This window comes from Sceloporus undulatus, chromosome 3 (genome assembly GCF_019175285.1).
Source record: "Sceloporus undulatus isolate JIND9_A2432 ecotype Alabama chromosome 3, SceUnd_v1.1, whole genome shotgun sequence".
Classification (NCBI taxonomy): domain Eukaryota; kingdom Metazoa; phylum Chordata; class Lepidosauria; order Squamata; family Phrynosomatidae; genus Sceloporus; species Sceloporus undulatus.
The window spans coordinates 68,314,436-68,328,541 of NC_056524.1; the positions used below are offsets into that span (position 1 = coordinate 68,314,436).

Here is a 14,106-nt window from a genome sequence, read left to right on the forward strand (position 1 = left end):
CTCTTGACTGCAAACTCCATTCTGTTCAATGTTTGATCCAAGGTACGAGAAATCTTTATCTCAATTTCTTTATTGCCTAAGTTGAATTTATGTAGGTCCTCCATTGTCATTATTTTTGTTTTCTTCATCTACAGCAGCAAGCCTGCGGTTGTACTTTTTCCTTGACCTTCCTCAGTAATTGTTGCAAGTCCATGCAAGTCCAATATTCCACTGGCAATATTGTGTCATCCTCATATCCTGGATCTAGATAGTTGATGTTCCTTCCTCTTATCTTCACTTCTCCTGCTTCTGAGTCTAAGCCTGCTCTTCATACTACAGTGCACCTGTGTCATATGCGGGCATGACGTACGCGGCTTTCAGCATACACTGAAAGTCATGTCAGAAGGCTCAGCGCACCCTGGAAAGGGTAATGGCATGTGTGTTGCACTGTGCCATGGGCACGAGCCCCATTCTCTTTAATGGGATTCGAGCATATGCAGATTTCCCCATACGCAGGGTGGTCCGGAATGGATCCCCCGCGTAAGGGAAGGGCCCACTATATATTTTTTGCGTACAAGTTGAACAAGTAGGGTGATAAAATGCATCCTTGCCTAACCCCCTTGCCAATCAGGAACCATTCTGTTGCTCCATATTCAGTCCAGACAGTGGCCTTTTGTCCCAAGTATGGTTTCTCATCAGAACTGTCAAGTACAGTGGTACTCCCATGTCTTCAAGAGTATTCCATAGTTTTTTCTGATCAGTGTAGTCAGAGGCTTTGTTATAGTCTATAAATTATATGTTGATTTTCTTTTGAAATTCCTTGGTGTGGTCCATTAGCCATTGTGTGTTTGCAGTGTGATCCCTAGTGCCTCTACCTTTTCTGAATCCCACTTGCACATCTGGGATTTCTCTCTCCTTATGTGATTGGTGTCTGTGTTGCAGTATTTTAAGCATAAATTTGCTTGCATGGGAAATTAATGCTATGGTCTTGTAGCTGTAGCTACCAATGCTGTCTGTCAAAAAAGACTTCCTTCTCTCACTCAGTTTCACCATGACATACTTTCATATTCTTGTGCAGTCCGCCCTTGGCTTATGTTGGGTGTCCGTTCCGGACACACACACCCCCAGCGGCACGCGCGCACAGTGGGTGCACACCTTATTCTTCTGAATAAGACACGCCACCCTGCATGCTCCCACATGGCTTTCAGCATATGCTGAAAGCCGCGTACAGCGCGCCCACGTATGACACGGGCGCACTGTACTCCATTGAAGATTTGTACTATTTACCTACAAAGACAACATCTTCCAACATTCCTATTAGCTGATAATTATCCTGATGACACACCTAACATTTTAGGAGCTATACACTTGCCCTTGTCCCAGCAATATTATATGATTGACTGGTAAAATTCAAGTATTTTCTCTTGCTAAAATAGTTACTTTAATTTCTGGGTGAATTTTTTCCCATAGGTGCTCTTAATTTCAGATTATCACCATGGTATAATTTGTGTCTTTTCAGCCATTCCACAGTGCCTCAGTCAAAATTACAAATTGATTCTTGGGAGACCTTTATTTCTAACATTAAGGAAGAAATTAGAAACACAGAGGTATGTCTGCTATATTATTTTTTCTAAAATATTGCTTCTGATGCATTTCTCTTCTTGGTAGAATTGAATTAACTTTATTTGTTGATACATGGCGGTTGATAGGGTCCACGTTTGAATCACTCAAGATACGATCATGCTTTGTGCATCCTCAAACAGCTGTTTGTTTCTCCCTTCACATGAGTAAGACAGTAAGCTACAATAAAATATAACTTCCTATTTTTTTTCCAGGCCACAAATGTGGTTTGGGAAACTTAGAGGTATTCATGGTTTTTCCATTTTTAATAATAATAAATAAATAAAACTTTTATTTCTACTCCGCTTTTTGTTAAAGCAATCAAAGCAGCTTACAATATTAAAAGAATACAATAATATATACAAAATATCCCCCCCCCCCAAAAAAAAGAATTAAACAGTTTAAAGTTAAAATTACATAAAACAGTTAAAACAATAACGGTGGGCACAGTCATCATATATATAGGGGTGGGTCATTTCATGGCCGAATAGTTTATTCTGAGAAGGCCTGCCGGAAGAGATCTGTCTTAACATCTTTCTTGAAGCTGTCTAGATTGGTAATTTGACAGCTCTCGTCCAGCAGGCCATTCCACAGGCTGGGAGTGGTTGCAGAAAAGGTCCTCTAGGAGGTTGCAGTCAATCTGGTCTTTATAGGGTTCAATAAGTTCCTCCCAGAGGACCTGAGAACACAGGGCGGATTGTATGGAAGTAGGCAATCTCTTTTTGCATGAGGTTCTGCACCCCTAGCCCCCATGTAAATTGAGGGCTGATTGTACTTCTAGACAGAGCTAGTGAAGTCCATATTAGGCCTGGAATAATTCCACTGGGAACAGCAATCTAAGAGCTCAGTTGCCCTGTTATTTGTTGTTATTGGTCATCCACTGGGTAATAATGTTAAGCATGTTATCATTTCTGGAGAGGTCAAATCTCAGTGTCCTTGCCTCCCTCTTTCTGTAGAATGAATTTGAAGAAAGAATTCGTAAGGTGAAAAATGGTGCCTTTCTAAATGATATCCCTATGGTGGAAATTGCAGAACTTCAGTCTCCTAGTGGTTTGTCATCAGTAAGTATTTTGTTGTTGGTTTGCATCAGAAGCAAATATACCATTACATTCTTACCATTACAGATCTTAAGCATTAAAAATGTTAGGCATTTGTTTTGTCTAGATTTTTTGTCTATCTGTGTCTGTGTGCTTTCAAGTTGCCTGTTGACTTATGGTGACCCCCATGAATTTCCTAAGCTTTTCTTAGGCAAGGAAACCTCAGAGGTGGTTTTGCCAGTTCCTTCCTCTGAAATATAGCCTACAGTGGCCAGTAGCTTACCATTTAAAAATGCAGAACTCGCATCTTCTTCATATAAACTTTCGATATATGTGAGAACATTCCATCAATCAATCAATTTTCTTTACGATCTTTGACCAAAGTATCTCAAAAATATATTAATAATAACCAGTAAAAGCAAATTTACAAATATACCAGTACATCTACATAAAATCAGTTAAAACACAAATGTACATCTAGACAGGTAGCACCTCACACCAGGACGGAGAGACCTATTTTCTAGCATCCCATTTCCAACTTTTAACAGTAATTCTGGTCCTTAGTGATTTGTCTACAGGTAGCAATGTCAGCTGCACAGAATCGAGCCATGAACAGTCCATGTGGAAGGGGATACAAAAGCCACTGCACGATTATCTTAATGGTTCCCTAGTGTTGGGCTTCCTATGGAGCTGGTTTCTGGCATTATTACCCCATTGCCTCAAAGACCTGAGGGGTAATAAAAGTGTGTGAAGAATCATCTTCTCACCTTCTCTCCAGGTGCCTGCAATGAATGCAACAGCAACTTTAAATTTAGGGGCATTAAGGTGGGAAGAGGGTTAGGTTAACTAAATACTCCATTTTGCAACAGAATAAAAGGCAGTGATGTGCTAAACCACTCAGCACACTTACAAGTATTGCTCTGCAGATATATTGGCAGCTTATAAGAATGTGGGGAGAGGGAATGTTTCATTAAACTCTTCTCCATATCCTTGCATTATGAATGCACACGAGTTCCTGGAGAAAGTACCGTATTTTCCGGTGTATAAGGCGACGGGGCGTATAAGACGACCCCCCAACTATTTAAATAAAAATATACAGTTTACCATATACTCGCCGTACAAGACCACCCGAGGCCTTGGAAGGCCAGCGCTGGGCGCGCGCCCGCCACCCCATAGGGCCAGCCTCCGACACCTCAGAAGGCCGGTGCTGGGCGCGCTCACGCCGCCCCTTCGAGCCGGCCTCCGAAGCCTATATATTCGTATAAGATGACCCCCAACTTTTCAGAAGACGTAAAGGGGTTCAAAAGTCGTCTTATAGGCCGGAAAATACGGTAAGTGAAGCTGAAATAGTGCCTTTTTGTCATTACCATTCAGTTTTTGTCAGGAAGATGCCAGTATAAATCCCTGAAATGGCAAAAGCATGTTTGGAATGCTTGAAAGTCTTACATCAATATATATTTTTCATCTTACTGACATATTCCTTTTCCTAGGCAACATGTGAGTGGCCTCTCATTAATGATCCAGCTATTGTAATGTATTCAGCTACAGCTACATACCTGTCTTCTGCATTTTCCAATACTGATGATAATGATCCTGTGCACTCTGCGATTACGGTACAGCCTGGAATCAAAACTTCTAGTAAAGGTCCTAGGCTTCCTCTTGCAAAGAAAGACATTGGAGAGACATCCTTGGAATCCAAAGCACAGTCACTTTCTGATCACGTATGCCTACCTGACTCACCAGAAAACTCTAGAAAATCAGTCCAGGCCATTCATCTACAATACAGAACTCCAGAGGAATCACCACCAACAGCAGGAGGATTGGATCAGGTCAAAACTATAAGCAAGCCACTTCCAAAAGCATCTACAAATATCATTGCTCAACTTAGAACTATATTTCCACACCATTCAAGGTATTTTATCATGGGAAATGGTGTTGGAAGTTGGTTGCTCCCAACCCAGTTGTATGATGCTCTTTCTAATTAAGACTGCCACATTGTCCTTGATTTTAAATTATAAAATGTATTCTGATGTACACTTCAAAAGTGAAAAATATGGTTATTAACTTCACTTAATACCTTCCTTTCTCCCAAAATTGAGACTCAAGGCAGCTTACAGTTTAAAGCAAGTACAGTATAAAAAACATAAAGATCAACATTAAAATTGACTTAAACTATTTACAGTATTAAAATAATTGAACTATTGAACCTAAAAAGGATACAAAGCAGTTAAAACAGTTCAATAAAAATAGTAGAGGGCTTTCTGAAGCCTTTCCTTCTTCAGTTTAAAAATCCTATTTGAATGAAAGTCTTACCCTGCTGCTGGATGGACAGCAAGGAAGGAGCTATTCTGACCTCCCTAGGAACAAAGTTTCAGACTCTATAGGCAGCACAATCCACATTTTGGTTTCACGTGGTGGTCAAAGTTGAGTAGAGTTTCACTTTGAGATTCTGATTGAACCTAAAAAGGATAAAAAGCAGTTAAAAACAGTTCAATAAAAATAGTATTGGGCTTTCTGAAGCCTTTTCCAGTTCTTAAGTCTTGAACATCAGTGGGACTTATGCTGAAATTATGTTACCAGTTTCTGACATTTCCCAATTTCACATACTTCCAAAGGACCTTAATGCTGTTCAGTAGTTAAGCTGAATATTTTTCTCTTGGTTTGAGTGTTGAACCACAACTCCCAGCATTCCCCACTCCTACAGTTCAACAATATCTAGAGGATTTCAGAAATCCCACCCTTGGTTTACAGAGTATGGGCTCCTGATGCTTGCGAACTATTGTTCTGTAACAACTGTGGGAAATTCAGCATTCCTTAACACTTGTTAGGTTACATAGTGTTTTTCTGAACTTGAAGTAAGGGCTGCATTTATTTTATCTAAAGTGGGAAATTGGTGAATAAGAATTTTGTAATTGTTGTTATTTCTAGCATGCTTTATAGTGATGAAAAACAGTTGGATAGCATTTTAACATGTGATTTCAAAAGTTTGAACTGCCAAGTAACACAACTTTTGTGTTTCCCAATTTGCAGCTTTGTTTTTTGCAAGATGTGAAGTTCTTGAAAGTAGAAGTTATACTGTTATAAAACTCCTCTCTTCACCTTTTACAGTTCAGACCTGGAGAATTTCATAAAAGAAGTGAAAGTCAAGAATAAGAATAAGCTGAGCACAGATGAGCTGCTTAGCAGGGTAACAGAATTTATTCTAGATCATCCAAACAAGAAGAAGGTAATTTTCCATCAAAGTTGGTCCATAAACAAAAATACTGTGAGGTTTTATGGCAGTTTTTCATCTTCAAATATGGATATTAACAATAAGGTCCAATATATAGTGTATATTGTGTAAACAAATTATGGTTGGACTTAGGGAATATTTTCTCACAGAAACTATTTTTAGGTAGGTTAACTACATAGCCAGTCTTCACAATATTTCCAGCATAGCTTGAATACAAGCAGTGTTGAAAGTACTTGCTTAGTGTTTGAGATACAGGAGAGACAGAATTATGTCAACATGGTATATTTTATAGCCTAACAGATTTTCTGGCTGAACTTCTATTTACATACTGAGGACTACCAGCTAGGCTTGTATTAATTACATACCTATGGTACCTTGTAGCATAGCTCAAAATTCTGTGGCCACCATAAATTTGTCTTACAATGAAGCTGACTGCATAAAAGTGATCAAATATCATAAATAATGCTGAAGATCTTTGGAGGAATAATTAGATGGCACCTCTAGTAAGGGAATTAATGGTTGTGCCATCAAATCAGCTACATCTTCTTGGGGATCTTTCTGGGTTGAGTTTTGCTGAAGAGAAACCAGTGATGTGTGAAGGGCACCTGAGAAGAATTGTCATGCTCTTCTCTCATCTGCCCCCTTCCTCCTCCTGCCACCCTGGACAGTGGCTGTCCAGGGGAGAATGGGACAGTTCAGAGAGGATCTCTACCATGGGAGCGGTCATCTCTCTTGTGAAGGAATATTCAAATACTGCACAATATTCAAAAGAAATGTGTGCAGCAGGGTGAGAAGTGACTGTATTTTCTCTCCTGTGGAAATGACAAATTGAAAGGAGCAGATCTCTAATCTATAGAGGGGTGAATGTGGAGTAGAGTCCTTTCCACTGTACCTCAGAGACTCTGGAATGTCTTGCTGGGGAAATTATGTGTTCTTTGCATTGTCTTCAAACAACACTGCAATGGATATGTTTTGATTGGCATTTTAAATCCTTTTTAGTAATCTAGTTTGTTCTTCTACTTTGTATTTATTTGCTTTGTGCTCTAGTTTTCATATTAAATAGTAATTTGAGATGGCTGTTTTAAACAGTTCTAATCTCTCTTTGTGAACAACGAGCAGTGGAGGAACAGGGTGTACATGAAGAGAATATTACCAATATCTTTCCATTATCTCTGTTCCCTTTAAGGTTCTTTGTTCTTCAGGGAAAATTGAAAAGCCATCCTCCGGTGCTTCAGGACAGAATGGAAATCAGATTCAGAAAGTATTGAAGATGTCAGGACGAAACGTGCCTAACCTAGCAAAGTCTAGAGTTACTAATGAAAACATCAAAAAGACAACTCTCCCTCCTCAGTCAGTTCAGATGCCTTGGAAAACTGTTGGAGGAACCTCAAAATCTAAATGGAAGAAACCAAGTGACATGGTAGGGCTTTTGTGTTAGTATAATTTCTGATTCTTTTAGTAAGGCATATTTTGGAAGTAAGTACTATAGCCTTCAAACCTGTAGAGTAGACTTGAAAACGTGGGCAGTACCTGTTGTCATTAATATCAGAGCATAAGTAAATGTATCAGTTTTTTTAAAATTCAGAGTCTTTTCGACTTGATTTTCTAAGTATAGTTCCTCTCCTCCCCACACCCCATCTACCTTTTCTAGGAAGATCCAGATCTTCAAGACTTAAATGCTCTCAAAAGTTTAGTAGAAATCTGCTGAAGAGTAGTGTTTTGGGTTCTTAGGGAAAATTGGAGGCCTGTTTTATTCCTTGTTGTTCTTGTGTGTCATCAAGTCATTTCTGATCCCATAAGGGGTTTTCTTGGCAAGATTTGTTCAGAGAGGCATTATCTTTGCCTTCCTCTGAGGTTGAGAGACTTGCCCAAGTTCATCCAGGGGGTTTCCTGGCTGAATGGGGATTTAAACTCTGGTCTTCAGAGTTATAGTCCCAACACTCAAATGACTGCCCCGCACTAGCTCTCCTATTTGTTCCTACTCCAACTTAAATAGCTTAGAGTTCCTGTTTAACTGCCGTTAACAGTTGTGCAAAAAAAGGAATGTCTTGAAATCATCTCACAATTCCTGGGGGAAATTTCCTCTTCTACACAACTATGAAATGTCCAGGAGCCCTCTCCAGTTGTCTAATTTGGCAACCCTGTTGTCATTGCAACTGATATCACCAACACCATCTGTCTTGCACACTCTGTACTTGCAAGTGCCTTGCACAAGAGTCCATCTGTTTTCACTACCAAATCAAAACCCCAGGAGTGTGTTTCGAACCGATTCCAGTCGATACACAATTCAGCTGCAACCCAAAGCCTGTCTTGTTGTATGTCACCTTGTTGTGTAACCGTCATGGAGTGAGTTTCTGGAAGTGCCAAATGGCTGCATCTTTGAAATGTTTTTTAAAAATAGTAAGTTGCTTAGGTTTTATTAACTTTAAAATTTTTAATAGAAACCTCTGTAGAGCATGCTGCCTGTAATTCAAATAGGTATTTGTTAGGAGGCCACAGATTTATACTACTATTTTTTGCAAAGAATGTGATTATTGTTGGCTTGTCTGCGACAACCAAATAAACGTAAACTCCAACTTAAATAGCTTGGAGTTCCTGTTTTAAAAATACCACTGTAAATATCTTGCTGAGATTTTAGCACTGTAAATAATAGCAATAACAAATGCATTTCTATACCTTATCAGTGCACTTAAGGACTCCCTAAGTGATTTACAAAGTGTAAGTTAATTGTCCCCAACAATCTGGGTACTAATTTTAGCGACCTCGGAAGGATGCAAGCCTGAGTCGAACTTGAGCCCTTTTGCTGCTATTGAACTTGCAGTCTTATGGTTTTGAGTGAGTGGCTGCAGTACAAGCATTTAACCATTTCGCCATCAGGGCTCCTTAATGGGCAGGATCCTAAGACTTTTCCAAGGAAATAGTTTGTAGAAGGGAAATGAAAGTAGAGCAAGTGTCTGTCCTCCAGTTCTTTTGGACTTCAGCTTGCAGACACTGAAGTTTGGCTATGCTGATTGAATCTTCTCAGAGTTATATTCCAAATTTTCTGGTGCACCAAAGGTTGAGAGCCATCATGTGGCAGCTTCAGTTGAGCTGTTAAGAGGCATTTTTGGCTGATTTACCCTATTTGCTGCTGCTGTTGTTTACCTTCAGGTCATTTGTGATGTATGGCAACTCTAAAACCATTTCGGTTTTCTCGTCAAGATTTATTCAGAAGGGGTTTGCCTCTACCCTCCTGTGAACTGAGAGTGTTGCCTTGCCCAAGGTTACTCAGTGGGTTTCCAAGGCTGAGCAGGGATTCATACTTTGATCTTCAGAGTTGTAGTCCAGTGTTGTAATCACGCTTACTCTCTTCTGGGGATTTATACATGTACAATTCATGCTTTGTCAGTGAGTTGTGTGAATTCATGAACAGTGCTTCTTTTCATATCTGCGCAGTGACAATCATGAAATTTGAAAGTAGCTTTTAAGTCACAGTAAATGCATTTGTTTCTATAGGATAATGATCCCTGTGTAATATGTCATGAGGAATTAAGTTCAGAAATGTTGCACGTGCTAGACTGTGGGCACAGATTTCATAAACTGGTAAGTAGAAAAGTCAGTCCAAGACATTAACTTGTATTAGTTCAGTGGCTTGTGCATTTGTACACTGCCTTGATAGTGGACAGCTGTTGTTCAGTTGTATTTGTGATCACCCACTCCCATTTGAGTGTGTTCCCATGGGAAGGTCATGGTTCCTCTTGAAATCTGAAGGGAAGTACTGTGTGATTTGACTCATAACTGAGCAAAAACCCTTGGGTTATACTGTAGAAAATGTGCCAGTGAACCAGCCAGGCTTTCAAGTCCTTTGCTTGCCCTGGAATTTTATTTTCATGGTTCATGCTCAATCCTGGAACATACCAAGTAGTTTTTTTTAACATCAAGAAAAAGCAATCACAGTTTAGCAAACACAGAATTCTTTTTCTGTACTGTGAAGACGTAGCTCAGACCATCCTTCGTCATGAATATGACTACAACCTAAGAAGACCAGACTCTCTGCGGTGACCCAGAGGACCTTCTCATCAGCCGCTCCCAGGCTTTGTAACGACCTACCAGACGAGATCCACAATATTACCACTTTGGAAGCCTTTAAAAAGGCTATTAAGATGGATTTCTTCCAGTAGGCCTTTCCAGACTAGGTTAGATCTATTAGATCCATTAGACTGGCCTCCCCCCTCTATTGATATGATATCAAGATTGATTGATACCATTGCCCCCGTTCCCCCCCCCCCGAAGGTTCATTTCTTGTGTTAATCTCTGCCTGAAATTTTAGTGTATTCCTATTGGACAGTTTTACATTTTTTAAATATTTAATCTCTTTATGGGTTGATCACTGTCTTTATGATTGGGGGGAGGGTTGGGGTTTTGGGGGTTTTAAATTGTAATTTTTAATTGTTTGATGTTTTATTTATACTGTTGGAATCCGCTTTGATTCCTTTGTGAAAAAGCATAATGAAAATAAATAAATATTATATTATTGTTGTTGTAGCTTATCCATGTGCAGTGGCATTTTTTCAAGTTTTCACAAGCACAGTCAACAGCTGTTGTACCAATAGATAGCTAGATCTGTTGTACTAATAGATAGATTTGTTACCGTATAACATCCATGCTCCTACCCCCGTGTTGTGCATCATATTCCAGATTTTATGTTTTATTGTAGTTTTAAACTGTTTTTATCTGTGAGCCTTCTTGGGTCCCTGTCTGGGAGAAAGGTGGCATATTTATTAAATAAACAAATAAATTTGTTTTGTTAGCTGCCTTTGAGTTGTCCTCAACTCATGGCGCCCCTGTGAATGAGACGTCTCCAAGCCTCCCCCCCCCCCCCCCCCCCACCACCTCCTGTCTCCCTTATTGAGTCTATCCATCTGGAATGTGGTCTTCCTCTTTCTATTGCCCTCTACCTTCCCTGACATCATTGTCTTTTCTAATGAGAGTCATACCTTCTGCTTATGAAGTCCTTTAATACAATTGTATTTGAATCCCTGCATAAAGCCAAATAAGCATATGAAATGGCCATAAATGTATACATCTATTCCCTATGTGCAGTAGTTTTGGGTAGGATGGGGGCTGTGTACCCTTCAGATGTTTTTGAACTCAAACACTCCTAATTCCTAAATTAGAATGCCCAGTTGAAGGATATTGGGGTTTCCGTCCATAAGCATCTGGAGATCTGGACGACCCCAGTCCTGGCTTAGGAAGGATAAAGGCAAAGGAAAGATGTTACAGTAGCTTGAACTTTTGTTTGTAGAAAATAAGTGTTGGTCAGGACTTTAAATACATCTGTAGTGTATACTATTAGTAGGCTCAGTGTTTTCTACCAGACAGTGGTAAATTTTATCAAATTGTAAGTTCTTTTCGAGTCAAGTATTTTAAAAGTGACACTAATGTTTAAAAAGCAAATTATCATCAGTTAATAACCCTGATCACATGGTAATGTGAACTTTTCAGTACAGTAGGCCGTATGCTATTCAGGCCTGGTTACAGCAATTTGGGTTTAGCCTATCTCCAAACATTCAGTTTTTATATATGTGATGAAGATTCACAGCCATTCTCACATATGGCTACATAGCACATTTGAAAACTGTAATTACCAAAATATGTATATGTGTTTGTGTGTGATGTTCATTTCACATTGATTTGTTTATATTTTATACAGTGTATTGGCCCGTGGATTAAGGAGCACAGTACTTGCCCAACTTGTCGCCAGCATGTTCTGTTGCCTGAAGATTATCCTGAACTTCCTGGACGAAATAGAACCCCTTAGATGATGTAATACACAAATTAGCAAGAAAACGTGATTCATATCATTTAGAATCATGATTAAGATTTTGTGTAGTATGCTCCTTATATTTGTGGAGTATTGCATGATAAGTACAATACATGATAAGTACAATGAGTACATGTTACAAATACTGCCATTTCCCCTAACTGCTACTCAAACTACTTCTCCCCTTGAGTCACCTACTCCTATGGGATTTCAAATTGTTTTTATTCTCGTTAATTGCATATATAAGGAAAACATATATTCATTTCATCATAGCAAAACAAGTAGATAATCTTCACAATTTGCCCAATGGATATTATTTCTTTAAATTAAAAAGTGCATTAATAAATAATTAATTATGAAATATGTTTCTATAGTCTTTGAATACAGTTGTTGATTGGTTACAAGTATATAGCACTGTTCAGTAAACTGAGGACCTGATCATTATTAATTCTCACATGTGACCCCCTTCTTGAGGCCAGGCATTCAGTGCTGCAGACCATTTTGAAGATTGCAGGTATAGGTTTTTAAGAACTCAAACATTAAAAAGTACAGCATGAGCTTTCCTAGTTTCAGTTAATCTCAAAGGTGCTACAAGATCGTGCTGATTCTACAGGCTACTAGATGTATAACACATCTTTGAACTGAAAAGTACAGTTAGCTTTCAATATCCACGGATTCAAGCATCCACAGCTTGAAAACATTTTTAAAATACAGTGGTACCCCGGGTTACGAATTTAATTCGTTCCGCCGCCGCGTTCGTAACCCGAAAATCTTCGTAAGCTGAAAAAGCCATAGGCGCTAATAGCGAAAGCCGCGATTTCGTGCGAAAAAGCGCCGAAAAGCACCAAAAAATTTTTCGTAACCCGAAATAACCTTCGTAACCCGGAACAGTTTTTTTCAATGGATTTTTTTCGTAACCCGGAAATTTCGTAAGGCGGCGCATTCGTATCCCGGGGTACCACTGTATATAAATTGCAAAAAGTAAACCTTGATTTTGCCATTTTATATAAGGGACACCATTTTACACTATTGTGTTTAATGGGACTTGAGCATCCATGGATTTCGGTATCCATAGGAGGTCCTGGAACCAAAACCCCAGCAGATACCAAAGGCCCACTAATCTTATTTTCAAAAACTGTTTCTATTTTGTAGAGTTAATGTTGTAAATTTATAAGGTTACACTGAGTTAATACTTGATTCAAGTATAAACAAGAGTTTTCAGAACGAAAGAACCAATGCTTGTGGATGAATTATTGTCAAGGTCTCTAAAAGAGACATACAGTAGGTCCAAAACACACTGCAGAAGTAATCCAGTTTGAGACTGCTTTAACTGTCCTGGCTCAATGCTAGGGAATTCTGGGAACTGTAATATTCTGAGACATTTAGTCTTCTCTGTCAGAGAGCTCTGGTGCCACAATAAACTACAGTCCCTAGGATTCCCTTGCATTGAGGCAGGGCAGTTAAAGCAGTCTTGAACTGGATTATTTCTGCATTGTGTTTTGGGCTTGAGTGTATCATACTTCTGCCACTGAAAATACACCCTTTGATTTATTTTCTCATGCTGTTCCAGCATTAAAAGTCTTGTGTGTGTGGAAGATGCCGTGTACTTCGGAAGGGACATTTTTAGATTCAAGCCATAGTACTAGAATGTTTATTTGGCTGTCCATCGGATGAGAAAATGCTAATAGTTCCCTCTCAATGTGAGCAAATAAACTTAATCCTCATAATAAATTCTTGGAGTGGGGGAGTTAAGGTCTCTTCTCACTTTTGATTTATTCTATAATCCTATTTCCTGTGGAAACAGTTGTGTTTTAACACAAGATCTCATTTTTTAAGAATTTTAAATTATAGAAGCAACTGTGTTACATCTATCCAACTGAACTTTCCAGTTCTTTAAACTAGATTAACTTCATCTAGTCCATGTTGGCAGTGCTGGCATGCAGAGGAATCCTTGTCTAGTATCTTTGTTGCATCCCCCAAACACACTCCTCTTGGCCAATATGCTCAAGTGAAGAGAAGCTGCCTGTCAAAAGAACAAAATTATAGTTAAGATTTGAGATTATTCTTCTGAATGATGTGCCTTAAGAACATTAAAATAATGCTGGATCATGCTAAAGGCGTATCTAGTTCAGTATTCTCTACAGAAACTGGCAAACCAGTTGCCTAAAGCCCTTTTCTTGTTCATATAGAAACAGTCAAAAATACATGAACAGCAGATATTTTGACAAAGTTGGTACCTGAAACTATCCTTTGAAGTAAGCCCCATCCTGCACCGCATCACTATACTTCATAGTGTTCAAATTATAAATTCAAGTTGGTTTGATGGTCTACTGTACAGTTTTGGATTACTTTCAGCATCTGCCTGTACTTATTTGTGAAAATAGTAGATACTCTAAAAAACAAAACTGAAATACATCTGAATTAAATAAAAAAAA

General features: G+C 39.0%; 2 protein-coding genes across 4 annotated transcripts in view; one reads left to right on the forward strand and one right to left on the reverse strand.

Annotated features, from left to right (window-relative positions):
- Positions 1-12,458, forward strand: part of TTC3 (tetratricopeptide repeat domain 3) — an 89,406-nt gene extending 76,948 nt beyond the window's left edge. The window contains exons 40-46 of one of the 2 annotated variants that reach the window (XM_042460058.1): positions 1,499-1,586; positions 2,556-2,660; positions 4,127-4,548; positions 5,745-5,862; positions 7,055-7,288; positions 9,364-9,450; positions 9,842-10,209. In XM_042460058.1, coding sequence (XP_042315992.1) covers positions 1,499-1,586; positions 2,556-2,660; positions 4,127-4,548; positions 5,745-5,862; positions 7,055-7,288; positions 9,364-9,450; positions 9,842-9,847 — 1,060 coding nt within the window. In that variant the 3' untranslated portion in view covers positions 9,848-10,209. Of the gene's footprint in view, positions 1-1,498; positions 1,587-2,555; positions 2,661-4,126; positions 4,549-5,744; positions 5,863-7,054; positions 7,289-9,363; positions 9,451-9,841; positions 10,210-11,560 lie in introns of those variants that run through there. The other variant, XM_042460057.1, reaches the window with a different exon arrangement.
- Positions 12,459-13,073: 615 nt separating this feature from the next.
- VPS26C (VPS26 endosomal protein sorting factor C) overlaps positions 13,074-14,106 on the reverse strand; it is a 26,356-nt gene continuing 25,323 nt past the window's right edge. Inside the window, exon 8 of one of the 2 annotated variants that reach the window (XM_042460063.1) lies at positions 13,074-13,694. Coding sequence is in view for 1 of the 2 variants with exons in the window: in XM_042460060.1 (XP_042315994.1) it covers positions 13,627-13,694 (68 nt within the window). In the remaining variant the exon portion in view is untranslated. The remainder of the gene's footprint in view (positions 13,695-14,106) is intronic. The other variant, XM_042460060.1, reaches the window with a different exon arrangement.